This window comes from Mycosarcoma maydis, chromosome 7 (genome assembly GCF_000328475.2).
Source record: "Mycosarcoma maydis chromosome 7, whole genome shotgun sequence".
Taxonomy (NCBI): Eukaryota; Fungi; Basidiomycota; class Ustilaginomycetes; order Ustilaginales; genus Mycosarcoma; species Mycosarcoma maydis.
The window spans coordinates 664,839-681,296 of NC_026484.1; the positions used below are offsets into that span (position 1 = coordinate 664,839).

At 54.8% G+C, this 16,458-nt stretch overlaps 5 protein-coding genes across 5 annotated transcripts; 2 read left to right on the forward strand and 3 right to left on the reverse strand.

The window, feature by feature from the left end:
- Positions 1–756: 756 nt before the first annotated feature.
- UMAG_03032 (uncharacterized protein) lies at positions 757–1,731 on the reverse strand (the record flags this gene model as incomplete). The annotated part of the gene is made up of 1 exon (XM_011391105.1): positions 757–1,731. The coding sequence occupies one exon, from the start codon at positions 1,729–1,731 to the stop codon at positions 757–759; it is 975 nt and encodes a 324-aa protein (XP_011389407.1).
- Positions 1,732–3,534: 1,803 nt separating this feature from the next.
- On the reverse strand, positions 3,535–5,220 carry UMAG_03033 (uncharacterized protein; the record flags this gene model as incomplete). Its single annotated transcript, XM_011391106.1, has 1 exon — positions 3,535–5,220. One exon carries the CDS (start codon positions 5,218–5,220, stop codon positions 3,535–3,537), a length of 1,686 nt encoding a protein of 561 aa, XP_011389408.1.
- Positions 5,221–7,128: 1,908 nt separating this feature from the next.
- Positions 7,129–9,060, forward strand: UMAG_03034 (uncharacterized protein; the record flags this gene model as incomplete). Its single annotated transcript, XM_011391107.1, has 1 exon — positions 7,129–9,060. The coding sequence occupies one exon, from the start codon at positions 7,129–7,131 to the stop codon at positions 9,058–9,060; it is 1,932 nt and encodes a 643-aa protein (XP_011389409.1).
- A 559-nt stretch (positions 9,061–9,619) lies between these two features.
- Positions 9,620–13,936, reverse strand: UMAG_03035 (uncharacterized protein; the record flags this gene model as incomplete). The annotated part of the gene is made up of 1 exon (XM_011391108.1): positions 9,620–13,936. One exon carries the CDS (start codon positions 13,934–13,936, stop codon positions 9,620–9,622), a length of 4,317 nt encoding a protein of 1,438 aa, XP_011389410.1.
- Positions 13,937–14,940: 1,004 nt separating this feature from the next.
- Positions 14,941–16,410, forward strand: UMAG_03036 (uncharacterized protein; the record flags this gene model as incomplete). Its single annotated transcript, XM_011391109.1, has 1 exon — positions 14,941–16,410. The coding sequence occupies one exon, from the start codon at positions 14,941–14,943 to the stop codon at positions 16,408–16,410; it is 1,470 nt and encodes a 489-aa protein (XP_011389411.1).
- Between the last annotated feature and the right edge of the window lie 48 nt (positions 16,411–16,458).

The following is a 16,458-nucleotide window of genomic DNA, read 5'->3' on the forward strand; positions in this document are numbered from 1 at the left end:
CGAGTCGCCGAACGTTGTCCATTCTAAGTTAGATAATTTCCTGTGGTGGGCGTCAACTTGTAGCTCAGTGCTTGTGTCAGCCAACTGATCGACTCTCCCTCACTTCGGCGTCGTCCAATCGCGCCCCTGCAAGCGTGAATCACACCGACCAGACCGAGTAACCCACTCTGGCCCTCGTCCAAGCCATGTCTTCTTTTCAAGACTCACTCTAACGTGCCGTCGTGCAGCATGGCGCGAAATCGATCGCTGGTTGCATAGACCGCCTCGCCCCATGCCATGCGCATGCAGTTGTGTTTTGCCTCTCTTGCACCACACCTTGCTCTTGAACAATGCAGAGGCTTACAAGAGCACTCAGAAAGAGCTAAAACTCGCATTGATTTTCGTAGGACCACGTGCTAACCAAATTACGTATGTGACCAGAGACCGCCGAAGCAGAACTTGACCGCACCGAACCCACGGTGCGCCCGTACAGACATGCGAAAAAACAAAAACACAACAAACCTACAACAAACGAGTCGAGAACAAACAAACACGACAACAGCAAGGGAACAAACAGAGACGCGAACTATTTCTAGCCGTTCTGGAAAAGGTCGCCTCCTAACCTTGGACGCCTGACCCAGGGCACAGGAGGTAGCAGAGTCGCTTCCACATGCTACAGCGCACCACTAGCCTTAAGAGGCATCAAGATGAACCCAGCCGTCATCTGAGCGCCATTCTAGCACTGGGTCAAGGCAACCACCAAATTCAACGTTTCGTTCAATGAGCGTTGAAATGGCCCATCAGCAATCGCTCACCCATGGGGCTAGGCTTGCGCTTGGCGCTGCCACCGAAGCTGGCCTGGCGTCCACGCGCCACCGGTTTGGCCTCGTCCAGGCACACACCAGAGTCACGCATCGCCGGGATCGCCTGCGGCGATGCAGGGGGAGCAGAGTCAAATACTGGAGCAACAGGTGCTGCAGCTGAGCTCGAAATCGCACCGTTGTTGGCTCGGTACGAGCTGCCGCCTAGGCTGAAGCGGCGCAGCAGATTGCCCACGGCGCCATTGCCAGCTCCGTCAGTGGCTGCGCTACCTTCGTCGATGCTAGTTCTGCTGAGTGCGGGTGACAGTGGGCCAGGTCGCATCGTGTTCATCCAGCCCATCTTCTGTCCCCAGCTGCCGCTGTTGAACCTCTTTTGCGCCTGCTCGTACGAAGCGCCCAATGGCAGCGAAGGCACCCGGCCCAGCGAGTAGCCAGAGGACGACAGCGAGCTGCCCGGGCTGGTGGGAGAACGAGAAAACGAAAGGTCCGAAGCCGAAATGTACGACGAGGGCTGAGAACCAGTTGCGTCACTCATGGCGCGTGGTTCGACGCGGTTCGCGTCCCAGCTCTCGATGCTTGAGGCGATCGTACCGGAGCCTATGGTAGTTTGCGAACGCGCGCGAGCGTGAACGTGCGGCGGCGACATTCGGCTGTCGTCCAATTTGGGGTTGATAGGACTGAACCCCTTGGAGAAACGGTCGGTTGGGCTCGGAGGGCCCATGGTAGAAGCCATGCCCACGGGAATGCGAAGCGCGTTGACGCTGGATTGGGCGGATGATCGCGAGTAGAAAGAAATGGGAGGCGAGAACGAGAGCCTTTGGCCTTCGCTGGTTCGGATCTCGCTCGAGAGGTCGGCAGGAGCGATGCAAGTGGAGCGAGGGCGGTAGTGAGCAGACTTTTCGGGGTGTGGGATTGCTGTAGGTGAAGCCATGAGAGAATACGATCCAGCTCGGTAGCAAAGATACAGATGAGATCAAGATAGGCTCAGTTGGTCGCTGCGCGACGTTGGATGAGATCCAAGATCAGTGAAGCGCGCGTCTGCTCCCACAGAGTGATGGATGCGAGGGCGACGGGGTGATCCGGGGCGCAGGGCCCCTGCGTCTTCGTACGTTGATGGTGAAGGGATGCGGTTTGAGCAGACGGTGCTGCACTGACTGAAAGATGAGATAGAGAGGTCTCGAGGACAGAAAGGGCTGTCTCTCTTGCAGTCACAGAGGAGGCGACACTATCAAAAGCTGAGCGATCAACTTGGCGATCAATCTCTGATTTGGAGTGTATGCTGGTCCGGAGATCGAGTCAAATCTTGAGCCAAGCGGTGCGATGGGTGATCTCAAAGAAGAAGGAAGCTCGATAGCGTATTTGCTGTGGGAGAGAAGGGCGCCGAGGGAAGAGATGATGGTCGTAAGGCTAAGTAGCGGTCACGACTGACAACGGTGCACAGATCAAGTGGGTTGCGTGGTCCTGCAGCTCAGCCACCAAGCGGGGCAAGGGTTGACCAAAGACAGAGCAACCAGGCAAACGACGAGTGTCGAGCGAAGAACGAGAGGCGACGACTCAAAAATAGGAAAGAAAAAAAGGTATCGCGCATGCATGCGCAGGTGAGTGTGGGGAAAGAACCTTTTTTTTTGCGCTTTTTAAGCTTGCGCGCAGGGCCGACGACGAACGACGAACTGCGTGACGGGTCAAGTGCCTGCATCTCTTGGTGCCACTAAGTTATCGAAAATTAATCACAAATCAATCAAAGTTCGGATGTCCCTGTGCAGAAGGTGATATCAGCTCGCACTCGCCATTCACGATTGACTTTCCCGGTCAATCACGAATCATGAAAACCTATTTTACAAGAACAACTCAGCCAACACTCGTGACTTGCAGCCTGTGACAGCCCAACCATGAAATCAACCCAATCTCGGTCCTTCTCGGTCAAGACCAGACTCTTTCGGGCTGTAAACCGACTCGGTGGTGGCCAATCGCGAATCTAGCCAACAATGCGTAACGTTGTCAATTCCAGCCGACCCGCCGAAACCCACCAGCCGAGGGTCGTTAAAAATCCCACAAATGCGAGACACATCCTCATAATCTTCAACACACGGGCGAAGTGACTAAACGGCCATGACAGGTCCGCGGACGAAACGGAACTCTCGCCTGCATCAAACTAGTCAATTCGTGATTGCATCAGAGCCCTCTGCCATTCACGATTTTACCAACGACTTGCACTCGCAACTGGCGTGTCTCGGCCCGGTGGGTGTCCAGCGACAAGATGCCATAAGACTGTCCTTTTCTGGCGCCCCTTGTGCTTGCAATCTGCCTTGCAACACAAATGTCTGTCTGAGCAGTCAAACACGGCTATTATAGTCACGAATCAAGGCTCAGAGAATTGGATCAACACAGCAATTTATTGCAGCTCCATTCAGTGCTCGTAAAAGAGCAACTCAACGTAGTCAGAACATCGTTCACATCGATGACAGCCTCGCAGGAATCTGACGAGCAAAGATGACCATTATTAGTAAAGCGTACGGATGCTGAATTGCGACATTTTTACACTCAGTACTCTGACGTCTGAGTCTGTGGTCATTTCATCATCGAGTCGACGTTTGACCATACTCAAAGCTGGACTAGGACTGTTTCGCAGCTCCAGGATAGCAGTCCATGATGCGAGCTCTCTGATGCTTGCATGCAACTTGAGTAGCACCCTTCACGAAATGACACTTGTAATGACTGCATTGCTGCTAGGGTGTTATGGCCGCTGACCGAATTGCTGGGTATTTTGTTGTTGTTGTTGTTGTTGTTGTTGTTGTTGTTGTTGTTGTTGTTGTTGTTGTTGTTGTTGTTGTTGTTGTTGTTGTTGTTGTTGTTGTTGCTGCTGCTGCCGCTGTTGCTGTTGCATAAGGTGACTTGTGCCAAATTGTGCCTGCCCAAAGCCGTTTGGCATCATCGAAGACTGGAAATGACCAACGCCGTTGCTAGCCGGCTGGATCTGGATTGAATACTGCTGCTGACCGTAAAAGGCTTGATTCGGGGCGAGGATGTTGGCTTGGCCCTGGAAAGCGACCTGTCCAAGCTGCTGCGGCTGATGCTGGAACAAACTGTTGACGCCTACAAAGCCGGCGGTCTGTGGCAGAGGAGCTGCAGAGTTGGACTGCGTTGCGTTGAAAGGATTGCTTGGAGCGAAGCCCGGAGACGGTAGCGGCGAGGTGGAAAACGCCATGCTTCCCAGGCCCACACTTCTCTGCTGCTCAAATTGCGAGTACATGCCGCCATTACTCGCACTCAGCATGCCCGTTGCCTGCGAGCTCAATGGATTTTGAGCCGAAGAGACGCTCAGTGATGGCATGGTGTTGGCATGTTGGGGCGTGTTGCGCACCGGGTCGAAGGTCATGTTGTTGTTCGAAGGGCTAATGCCGAACGGAGCCATTGGTGACGCAACGCCGTTCGGTGAGGGTTGTCCTGCCCAAAAAAGGCCGGTTGGCTCCTGAATGGCGGGGGCGCTAAGTACAGCTTGTTGCTGTGCCTGCAACGACGCCCACGGATTCATTTGAAGCGGCGGTTGGGTTGCTGTAGGTTGTGACGATTCATTGAGCGATATAAGATCGTCAAAGACGCTCGACTGTACTGTTGGAGTGGTCGGCTTGGATGCAGAGGCGATTTGGCCACCATCTCTTGTGTTGAGTGCGCTGGTAGTTCGCAGAGGCACTGAAGCGCCAGGGAGCTGCAGAGACGACTGTGTCAGTGCTGTTGATCGGGTTGACAAAGCAGATGTACCGTTGATCTGAGATCCGCTTGCAGCGCGATAGCCGGCTGCTGTTGGATTCGGCAGGGGAGGCGCGTTGGCTTTGACTCGCTGCTGAGCCTCGCTCCAGGTGGATGGGATGGGGGCTGTGCGAGACCGAGCTATGCTGCTGCCTTGTGCGAGGCTGGAAGAGGATTGCGAAGACGATATCGGCTCAACGGGAGACCTTGGCGCATGCGAGTACTCGACTGATCCGGAAGGAGAAGTGAGGAAAGTAGCGTCCTTGGAAGGCACCGGCGGAGGACGACCCTCGACGAATCTGCGAAACTCGTACTTTCTGCGAATGTATTTTTCCAGCTCGCTGTCGCGTTCGCTCTCTTCCATGTTGGTGGGTGGTCGATTGCGCATCTCGTCCGGATTGTACTTGCGATTGCTCTTGAGATTGCCGACCTCCTTCATCCTATCGACCTGCTCGCGAGTCCAGGTATCGAGTGTGATAGATTTGACCTTGCTAATGTGCACACCCATCTTGCGGTGCACGCCGGCACACTGTACACAGATGAATATGCCGAGGTTCCATGACGCCCATCTTGGAGCGCGTCCTTTGCAGTCGGCGCACACATCGTTGCCTGGCTGTCGGACGAGATCGAGCAAAATGCGCTGCTGTCGATCTTGCGCTGCTTTGCTGTTCATCTTGGCGCTCCGCACATTCAGAGACGTCTGATCGAAGTGACGCGAACCTGTAAGCGATGGGATGAATGGCAGCTTGCAGCTGCGATGGACGATGGACGAGATTATAAGCGCGGTCGGTGTTTGTCGAGAACGACAAGAGTAGCCCACGCATGCCAACGAAGAAAGACGCCGAGCCTCGAAATCGATCTGGTGCAAGGCCCCCCGATGGAACGATCCAAAGAGATCGGTCGCAATAAAAACAGAAAAGAAAAAAAGAAAAGAGAAAGAGAAAAGAGAAAAGAAAAAAGAAAAAAGAGAGATGCTGCTTTTAAAATTTGTCGATTCGTGATAGGCGATCGTCAACCCCACAGAAATCGTGAATCACGAATGTTGCGATTTCTCGGTCACAACTTGTGACTCTTGCTGACCTAGTTGAACAGACTCGTGTTTGATAGAAGGTATCACCAACAGAAATCATGGCGGCTGATGAGGGCGCATCAAAAAGCTCAGAGTTGGCCCGCCTCGACAGCAGCGCACGGCGAGAAGAAGAGAGCCGAAAAGCATCGCTGACAAAGCGAGGATACTTTCGCACGTCGCGCCCAAGCAGCTGCATCCTCGTGACTGTCGATGTGCGGTCGGCCAAACCAGAAACCACTGATGACTAGCAGCACCATGCCAGCTCCGACACCGCCGACAATGCCGATAGAGCGTTACAGCGACAAGCTTGATCACGACTCGCGATGCAGGTTGGAGCAATTACTCAATCACTAACGTTAGAACAGCCGCACTGCCCATGCCAGGTGGCAGCCACATGACAGACATGCTCCGACATACAGTACGCCGTTGGAGTCTTGAGTGATTCGATGTTCGGTGAATTAATGGTAAGGTACAGACAGGCACGAGGGAGAGGATAGGACGCACGACTAACTCAACGTCATTTACGATTGAACTATTGTAAGATAATGTACTGTATAGTAGTCAAGATGGATCGCACGCAGCTCGCTTGTGTAACATTTACTCTGTAAGCGCACGGGCGATGTGTCGCACAACGCCGATTTGCCAAGTGGGAAACCTGGACCTCGGCAGTCGTGAGTGCAGTTTTTGGTTTCTCCGTATCTGTGTGAGACAGGCTTCGAGAGCCAAGCAGCAACCGCCTCAGCCACGGTCACGCCTGTTAGCGGTTGCAGGCGCAACCACCGACACCACCGCAGCCAGCAGCCAGTAGCCGCACGCTTCTTTCGGCGGAATTCCATGCGGAGCTGCAACAAACAGCTGCTTCTAGTCGCGACTGCTTGACCAAACTCTCCGCGTAAATCTCCTGGATATCAGCCAGATTGAACGAGGGGTTCTTGGCAGTCTTTCCGGCATCCAGCCTCGAGTATCCAACCGTGAACGAGAACGAGTCCACTATCGTATCAGTCACCATTCGAAAAGAATTCAATCCATACTTGGATGCACTGAGCGAAGCATGATAACTTAGTAGCGTGGGAGTCTGCTCGTCAGTGCCGCCACATGACGTGGACCGACCATGGACGACGTGGCGTCTCGCCTCGCCTCGCCTCGTCTCGTCAGCCTGTTCCTTCTTTGGCTATAGTTAGAGGCAATCATGTGTCCTGCCGCACCTCGAGCCTCGGCTAACCTGGGAGAAGGGTTGGATTCGATCAATCTGCCTCCACGCCCCTCGCGTCTGTCATTCGAGAGTGTGGGGGACAAAACTCCAATCTTAAGTTAGCGTGTTGCATTGCGGGGGCCATGGCGAGGCAACGCACATGAGAGCGCTACCCTGTAACACTTATCCAGAGCTTGATTTGTCTTGCGCATGCCGTGAGTCAGCGCACGCTCGCACATATATTACAACCGGCTAGCTTGGCATCGCCCTCCCCACCGTCCCTCGTTCCATCGAACCTCGCATCATCCGCTTCCTTCATTATGGCAGCGATCGAAAAGAATAGCTCAAAACTCGACGAAAGGTTCGGCGCCAACAAGCTCGCCACCGACGACGTCAGCTCACACGATGCCTCCAACTCGGTCACCATGCCGCACTCGGAGGATGTCAAGTTCAGCAATCCTCTGGCTGGCATCCCCAAAGAGCAACTGCTGTGCAACGTCGAGGCGTTCGCCCAGGAAAAAGGTCTGACGGACGAGCTCGAGATGCTCCAGAAAGGTGCACTCCTTGCACAGCGCCCCGCCGAGTACGAGGAGATCGTCGAGCTCTCTCAGGCTGAGAAGGATGCTGTCGCTCACGAGTACGCGCACAAGTGGTCGCACCCCAAGCTGCTGTATATGACCATCTTTGTCTGCTCGATCGGCGCCGCTACCCAGGGCTGGGATCAGACCGGTTCGAACGGTGCCAACCTTTCGTTCCCGCTCGAGTTCGGTATCCCTGAGTCGTCGCCCGTCGGCGTTCTTCCCGGTCAGCCAGGCTACGTCACCGACGCAGAGGCGCAGAGGAATCAGTGGCTCGTCGGTGTCGTTAATGCTGCACCGTACATTGCCAGTGCGCTGTTTGGCTGCTGGATATCCGACCCGCTCAACAACTACTTTGGTCGTCGCGGCTGCATCTTTATCACCGCCATCATCCTGCTCGTCACGCCCATCTGCTCGGGTCTTACGCAAAACTGGTGGGAACTGTTTATTGTGCGTCTTATCCTGGGCATCGGCATGGGCGCAAAGGGTTCCACTGTCCCCGTATTTGCCGCAGAGAACTCACCGCCTCAGATCAGAGGTGCGCTCGTCATGGGCTGGCAGCTGTGGACCGCCTTTGGCATCTTTCTCGGCTTCGTCGCGAATGTTGCTGTCATTGACGTAGGTAAGATTGCCTGGCGTCTGCAGCTCGGTTCCGCCTTTATCCCAGCGCTGCCGCTTGCGGTGCTCATCTACTTCTGTCCAGAGTCGCCGCGTTGGTTGATGAAGAAGAACCGTTACCCTCAAGCACTGCGCTCGCTCATCCGTCTTCGACACAACAAGATCCAGGCTTGTCGTGACCTCTACTACATCCACGTGCAGCTCGTGGAGGAGAGCAAGATCGTTAGAGGAGAAACGTACCTGAAGCGCTTCAAGGAGCTCTTTACGATCCCGCGTGTTCGACGTGCTACGGTTGCGTCTACGACCGTTATGTTATCACAACAGTTATCTGGGGTGAATGTTATTGCCTTTTTCTCATCTACTATTTTTCTGGAATCTGGATCGACGGCCAAACAAGCTCTGTACGCATCGCTGGGATTCGGAGCGATCAACTTCCTGTTTGCCTTCCCGGCGCTCATCACGATCGATACGTTTGGGCGTCGAAGTCTGCTGTTGTTTACCTTTCCTCAGATGACGTGGACGCTGCTTGCGGCAGGGCTGTGTTTCCTGATCCCTGGCGAGGACAGCAAGACGCGCCTCGGTCTGGTAGCGCTGTTCATCTACCTGTTCACGATGGCGTATAGCCCTGGATGTGGGCCGGTGCCGTTTACGTATTCGGCCGAGGTATTCCCGCTGGCGCAGAGGGAGCAGGGCATGTCGTGGGCGGTCGCTACCTGTCTCTTCTGGGCAGCTGTGCTCAGTATCACTTTCCCTAGGATGCTCAAGGCCATGACTCCGACCGGAGCTTTTGGATTCTATGCCGGAACAAACATTGTGGCTTTCATCCTCATCTATCTCTTCGTCCCGGAAACGGCGCGTTTCACTCTCGAAGAGTTGGACGCCGTCTTCGGCGTCCCCCACGCAACCTTTATTCGTCACCAGAACACAAAAGTGCTCCCCTACTGGTTCAAGACCACCGTCCTCAGGAAAAACGCTCTACGCCCTCCTCGACTCATCCAGCTCGATTCAAACCTCGTAGGTGCAGGCGAAAAGCGTCCCGAAGCCTCGATCGCTTAGTCGTGAGTCGCGAGTCGTGAGTCACGAGTCACGACTCCGTGTCTCGTCCATCTCCTCCTGCGCTGTTGATCGATCTCGCTATGTTATACCTTTTCGTCGGATATTTTTCGTCCGACTTTTTTTTGTGTCTTAAGTAAATCTGAGTGTGCGCGTTTGGCAACGACACTCACGACTGATTGAGGTGCGGTAGGATGCAACTGTATTCTTGGCGACTCGGCCAACGGACGCGATACGTACAGCGAGGATGAGACGAGCTGTAGCGAAGCATGAAGCCAAGAAAGAGCGGTCGCTTACGTGTTTGGTATGGTGGTAGGCAACCGACGTGTCGGTCGCCATGGGATGGGAGCGAGCGCATCTGCGCGGCCTTACGGGATTGGTCTCAGCATCCACCGATGAGCCGTCTGTGGGATTGTGCACATCGATGCGCTTTGCACACGAACGCGCTGGCTCCCTAGCCACGCTGGTGTGCTCGCATAGTAAATGAGCGTATGGGATTCAAACGAAGGTGGGGTAAAAACAAACGGGACCACACTCAGATGTGTACCTGAGAGCGGAGAGATCACGCTCTCCATAACCGGAAACCATGAATGGTAGATCTGACGACCTCATCGCCTGGATCTTGCGGGAACATGGGCTGGCGGAACCACTCGCCGAGTTCCTCGAATTTCCAACCCTTTACTTCGGCCATATCGAAGAACTGCATATCCTTGTACGCCAAATGCGGACGGTGGTGAGTGAAAAAGACCAGCACGCACGGCGTCGTGAGGCAAGCTTCCACATGCGCACCCTCGTCCGCATCCGCCAGACACATCTCGCACGTCTCGAGCAACGCCGGATGCGCCTGATGGTTGAACACCAGGTCTGAGAGCAGGATCAAGTCGAACTTGCCCGGCTTGCCCGCTTCCGACACTTTTTCAAGCAGACTCGACGGATCGCGGCCCCAGATATATCCTTCAACAAATGTCTTGCCCGCGCCTCGCAGTGCAGACGACTCGTCTTGACAGTTGAGCACTACGTTTTTGGTCAAATTGTCGATCAGCAACTTGTCCGGATAGTCGGTCGCCACCACGTGCGACGCCGATGCCCAGTTGCACACGATACTCGGCAAGCCCGCCGCTGCGCCCAGCTCGAGCACACGTTTCCCTTTCAACAGCGTGAGTGCATGCGCGCACAAGAAATCCGAAAGGATAAAGCTCGCATTCCACGCCAAGTGGCCCCACAACGGATGCGAACCGACCAGGTTCAGCGTCACCTTGGACGACGTACCCGGGAATTCGTAGTACGTAACCGTGGGCGGCGGCGTCTTGGGTCGAAAATCTTCGGGCTCTTCAAACATGTTAAGAGCCTCGTCCGACCCATCGTCGTCATCGTTTGCGTTCACCGTCTTTAAGTCCGAGCACAGATCTAGCTCGTCGAGCTTCTTGGACATGTCCACATCCTCGCTCGCCTGGTTCCCAGCAAGCTCAGGCGTTGGCCTGTTGCGATCGCCAGAAGCTTCATCACCTTGGACCGCGACGCTTTTGACCTGAATTTGCGCGCCTTCAGCGGCGGCGGCAGGCGACACGGCAGCACCGACAATGGCCGCTGCTACTCCTGTAGCTGCAGCGCTTCCGACCACTGCAGGCACCGAGGGCGACGCTTCAGCAGTCTTGGCGGCTTCTGGTTCTGCCTGCACTTCGCTCGGCGGAGAAGACGTGGCGTGGCCGTTCGCTTCCGTAGAGCTGTTCTCGGTGTGTGCGGCATTGGTCGATCCCAGCGAGACACCTCGGGAACGGGCAGGGCTTTTTGGTGTAAGCGCTGGCGCACTTGGAGCAAGATAATTGGAGCGAGCAGAAGAACTGTGATTGGCCGAAGAGCCGGCACGCTGGCGACGTGAAAATACGCCAGAATGGTTTCCGTCCATCGTCTCGACCTCTTCTGACATGCTGGCCTGGTTGGCTCGGTCGTTGATATCCAAAGCTTGGCCATGGCCGATGCTCGAGGCAACGGCGTTGTGATGTCCAATGCTCGAAGCCGGCCCGTGCTCGTATCGAGCGCTTCCGATCGAGGAGGACGACAAACGACGACGACGCTCGAATGTGGCAGATCGTCGACCCTCGAGCTGTGTGAGGGTCGACTCGAGCTGCTGCTGGATCTTGGCAATCTGATCTGTGACAGCGGTTGTTCGCTTCTGGATCTCGTTGTTCATCTGCTCGTCGGGGAAGTGATTGGAGGAGGTGCCGTTGGCATTGGCGTTGGCGTCGACAGGCTCGGTGTGACCATTGGTAGAGGGAGCGACAAGTGGCAACTTCCTGGCCTGACCGTTGATTTGTGGCTGGCCCATTGAAATACGCTGTTCGGCCAGAGCACGGGCCTTGAGGACGTGCATCTCGGTGTTGTGGCTTGCGTCACTGGCAGCGGGCGAGTCAACACGGCCAAAATTCTGCGTCAAGCTCTGCAGGTTGTTGAGTGAGGACATGCCGAATTCTTCGGCCCCGGTGCTGCTCAGAACGTTGCGAATCTCGTCCATCATGGCTTCGCGCTCGGATTCGAGGTTGTCCATGGCGGTGCGCATGCGCAATAACTCGTTCTGTGCCTTTTCACGTGCCTGTTCGGTCTCACGCAGCTGGATTTGCGCTTGTACATAGTCCATGTCTCTTTGCTGCAGAGTCGACGTGAGCCTCTTTGACTCTCTGCGCTCCTTGTCGAGCTTGATCCGGAGATCGCTGGCTTCGCGGGTGAGTCGATCGACGAGTTGCTGAATCTTGTCAAACTGCTGTCGCCACATCTCGCCTTCGCTCATGAGGAAGGCGAGTCGCTTGTTGAGCCTGCCAATCTTGTTCTCGAGACCGTCGCGAGCGTCGACAAAGGTACTTGCCCTCTTGCGCAGCGCAAGTACAGCCGCTTGCTCGGTCTCAGAGGCAACCAATTGGCTTTCGGTACGCATGCGCAGGAACTTTTTAAGGAAGCTCGGCTTGGTACCCTCGTGCAAAACCTGATCGAATACACCGACAAGCGCGCCATGGTCCCACCAAGACGGCGTATCAAGGTGTTCATACGGTGCATCGCGCGACGAAGACTCGACCTTGCTGAGCGGACGGAAGCGACCGCTGGGGAAAGCCTCGACGTACTCGCGCGGGATGGTGTAGTCGGCGGAAGAGAAGCCGAGAGCTGTAATGAGTTTTCTGCGCTTCTTGTCTCGTGCCGTTCCCTTGCTAGGAGCCTTGAGAGGTGGGCGCGGGCAGTTGACAAAGTTGATGTCCAGGTCGACGACGCAGACTTCTTGAGCGGGCTTAATGATGCTGCGCAATTCCGTGTTGATGGCGATGAGCCAAGAGCCTGGGTCCTCGAGATAGATGCGAACATCTCTTGCGTGACAGTTCTGGTGTGCAACGCCTTTCCAGCCACACAGCTCTACCAGGTACTTGATCGTCTCGACGGCCATGCCCAGGAGGGCAGGATGGCGCGACATGAAGAGGATGCGGCCAGCGGGTGCCAAGGCGATCTCACAGATGGTGAGTACATTGTCGATGGAAAGCGTCTTGAAGAGGGGCCACATGGAAAAGTCGATGCCGAGCAAACCTCTGCCCCAATCGATGGCACCTGGGAAAGTGCAGATGAAGGAAAGATCTTCATCTGGCGACTTGAGACGGAAGGTTTCACCGATGCGAGGTGCTGGATGACGGAGGATGGCTGCCATGAGCCTGTTGTGCATCTCAATGTTGCGGCTGTACTTGAACCAGGCGGCCTTGTTCCAGTCGCCGAGCAAATTGTAGATGGGATAACGGGAGACGATGCAGATAGCGTAAGGCATGAAGAAGGCGTTGTTGTCTGGTAGGAGCGAGTGACCCAAAGCGCTGGTGGCTTCAAAGTCTTCTTCGATGTCTTCGCCTTGATTGTTGATGCTCTTGTTGACACCGCTACGGCCGTTGGCGCGCGCCTTTGCGAGTCGGGAGAGCTCTTTGCGGATGGCTTTTGCTCGCTTCTCGTCGGCTGCACTCCATACGGTGAGGACCGAGCCGTAAAAGGTGGCTACGCTGGGAGTATCTTCGCCGGCCGACGTGGTACCGGCAGCGAGACGAGACGAGACGCCTTCAAGGCCAAAACCCTCGCCGACGGCGGAGAAGGAGCGCACATTGTGGACGTTGGCAGCGCCAACCGAGAAGGGAGCGGTGGCCTTGCGCACGTCTGTCGAGGGGCGCGCGGCGCCTCCTGATGCAGACGACTTTACGGTGGGGACGCTGAAGGAAAAGGTGTGCGAGGTAGACGAGGGAGGAAAGTGGACGGGACCAGAGGAGATCTCGATCTCGCGAGTGAAAGAGAGTTTGAGCGCTTTTGAGAGGACACGAGCGGTCTCTGCTCGCTCTATGCCGCCGCGACCGTCGGCCATTTCGATAAACTTTGGGTTTGAGCCGTTCTTTTTGTCGGAACCCCAAGCGCTGGTCTTTGCATCCTTCTTTTCAGAGGTGCTGGCGGGAGAGAGAGGGGCCTTTGCAGGCTGCTCATCGACTGGGTTAAGAGGCGGACAAATGGAGCAGCCGAGCACCTCGGGACGCCAGAAGCGGCCGACGGCGTTTTCAATGTGGTGTACGCCATTGGTGCAATCCTCTTCGGCCAAGGTCCAGACGGCAGGGTCCTTTGGAAGACCGAAAACGGCATAGAGTTGAGCGATGTTGTTGCCATCGGTGGATTTGGGGATGGAAACGTTAGAGGTACGAGCGTTGCTATACCTTGAAGTTGAAGCGCTATTGAACTGACGATGAGCGTTCTTGGGTGTACGAGCGCCCGACCTGCCGTCTGCGCTCTTGAGCGAGAGGTTGGAGAGAGAAAACTTGCCGCTCATCCCAGCTCGGCTGCCCGACCTGTTGGAACCGGCAGCGTCGGTGGCGCGCAACATGGATGAACAACCGATGAACGACCGATCAAGAGTGGCGAAGAAGCACGCACGAACGTACGCACGCTCTGGGTCTAGGACGAGCTCGTCAATCGTGGACGGATGTTGGTGGTTGTGAGCAGAGATCTAGCGGAACAGACGAGCACAGCTCGTGACTGGCTGGGGGTGATATAACGATATGTAATAGGCGGTCCGGCAACCCAACTTGCAGGACACGAACTTGGAGAGATTCGTGATTCACGATTCACGATTGTATTAAAATTATTTTGTTCACAAATTCACGTTCACGATTTACGATTTACGATTTACGATTTACGATTCACGATTGTCGACCTTTTCCCGTTTCGTGTGTGGGCACACGGCATTCACGAATCGCGAATCGCAAAGCGTTAGTGTGATCCGATCCAAATTTGTGAAATCTTGTGAATCCGATTTCGGTGTTGGAACACTCCTCGCTCACTCACGACTAGGCTGCGACTAGGCTGGACGCTTTGTCCGGGAATTCGTTCGTCCATTCGTCGGGTTGTGTATAACTCATCAAACAAGTTGATGCACCGCTCGTCGATCCTTTTTTTCTCTTTTTTTTTTTTTTTTTTTTTTTTTTTTTTTGCCGTCGAGAATGTTTTCCCCTGCAGTTTCATTATTGTTTCTGACGGGGGTTTGTTTGTTTCGTGCTCCGTGTTCGCCACGATGCTCGTTTGTTAGGCGAGAAGCCCAGAACGCAAGAAAAGAACACCAGCAAAACAGAAAAGAATTTAGAAAATAATAAAGAATCAAAAGAAATAAAGAGATGAAAAAAAATTGTCCGGACCCTGACTTTCCCTGCCTGAGCTTGGATTGGCTTGGCTTGCCGTGCCGTGCCCTGCCCTGCCCCAAGCTCGTCATCTTGAGATAACATCATCATCAACCATTTACGATTCGTGATTCATCACACTTGACCGCTACCGCTGTTTTCAGCCGCGTTCAAACGCTTCTTTCGTACAGTCGCTTCTCCAAAGCGCAGCACCATGGACATCCCACTATCGAGCGATGCGCTCGACCTGTGCTTCCATCCAGCTGCCGAAACCAACCTGCTCGCCGTGGGACTCATCTCGGGCAAAATCCAACTCATCAACTATGACGACTACCTCTCTTCCCCATCCTCCTCACGAACGCCTCTTGCTCCGCCATCCAAGAAGTCCAAACCATCCACCATCTCCTCTGCCGTCGAAACACCCACAAAACTCTACCGCAAGCTGTACACTTCTCGACCCTCGAAAAAGTCGTGTCGTGGTCTGCATTTTTCCACGACTGGTTCGTCGATATTTTCCATCTCAAAGGACAAGTCGCTCTTCTCTACCGATACCCAAACGGGCAAGGTGGTGCAGAGCTGGATCGAGGTTCATGATGCCGCCCCGAGCAGGGTGTTACCTGTAGATGAATCCCTGGTGGTAACTGGCGATGATGATGGTGTGGTTCGACTGTGGGATGTTCGCAAAGGTGGAGGAAAGGGGATAAAGCCGGTGAGGATGTGGGAGCATCATTTTGACTGGATCACAGATATGGTCTACTTGGCCGATCTGCCGGTTCCCAAGCCAAAATCGATCAAGGAGGCGAAAAAGTCAAAAACACAACTCAAGAAGCAGAGACGACGTGCGAGACAGGCCGAACGGCTCAAGGAACACGACAAAGAGAAACGAGAGCAGAATGCTAGTGATACGGAAGCAAGTGAGCCAGACTCCGAAGATGACGCTGCGATCAAGGTGGAAAGTCGAAGTCGGCTCATCGTCACGTCGGGCGACGGCTCGCTATCCAGCATCGACTTGCTTTCTTCAGGTCCTACCTCGTTCGAACAGTCCGAAGACCAAGAAGACGAATTGCTATCCATCACTTCCATTCGCTCTTCCACCAAACTCGTCGTCGGAACCCAACTCGGCATTCTTTCACTATGGACTCCCAGTCGCGGCCTACTGGATCACGTGGACCGTGTTCCCGGCCATCCCGCTTCCGTCGACACGCTCGTCACGCTCGACAACGAAACCGTCCTCACAGGTAGCTCCGATGGTCTGGTCAGGGTGGTCCAGATCCTCCCCTCCAAGCTTCTCGGCGTGATAGCAAGTCACAACGGTCTACCAGTAGAAAGGATGAAGCGCAAGCAAAGCGTACTAGCCAGTATTGGGCACACCAATGCGGTCAAGTTGACCGACTTGAGTCCCTTGTTGGATGACAATGATGATCAAGGCGACGACGACGACGAGCAAGCCGGCGCATTGGGAATCGTCGGTCTTGCAGAGGATGATAGCGACGATGACGACGATGACGACGATGACGATGACGATGACGATGACGAAAAACATCTTGTAGTCGAACTAGACGGCGCAGAGCAGACCGATGGTGATGCTGAGAGCGGCCAAGACGATGAGCAAGATCCTGATTCTGAAGACGTCACTCCCTCCCAAAACAAGGCTGGCAAAGGAGGATTCTTCTCCGACCTCTGATTGCCCCATAGCATCACACACTGGTCGCATCACACTTGCTTACCCCAT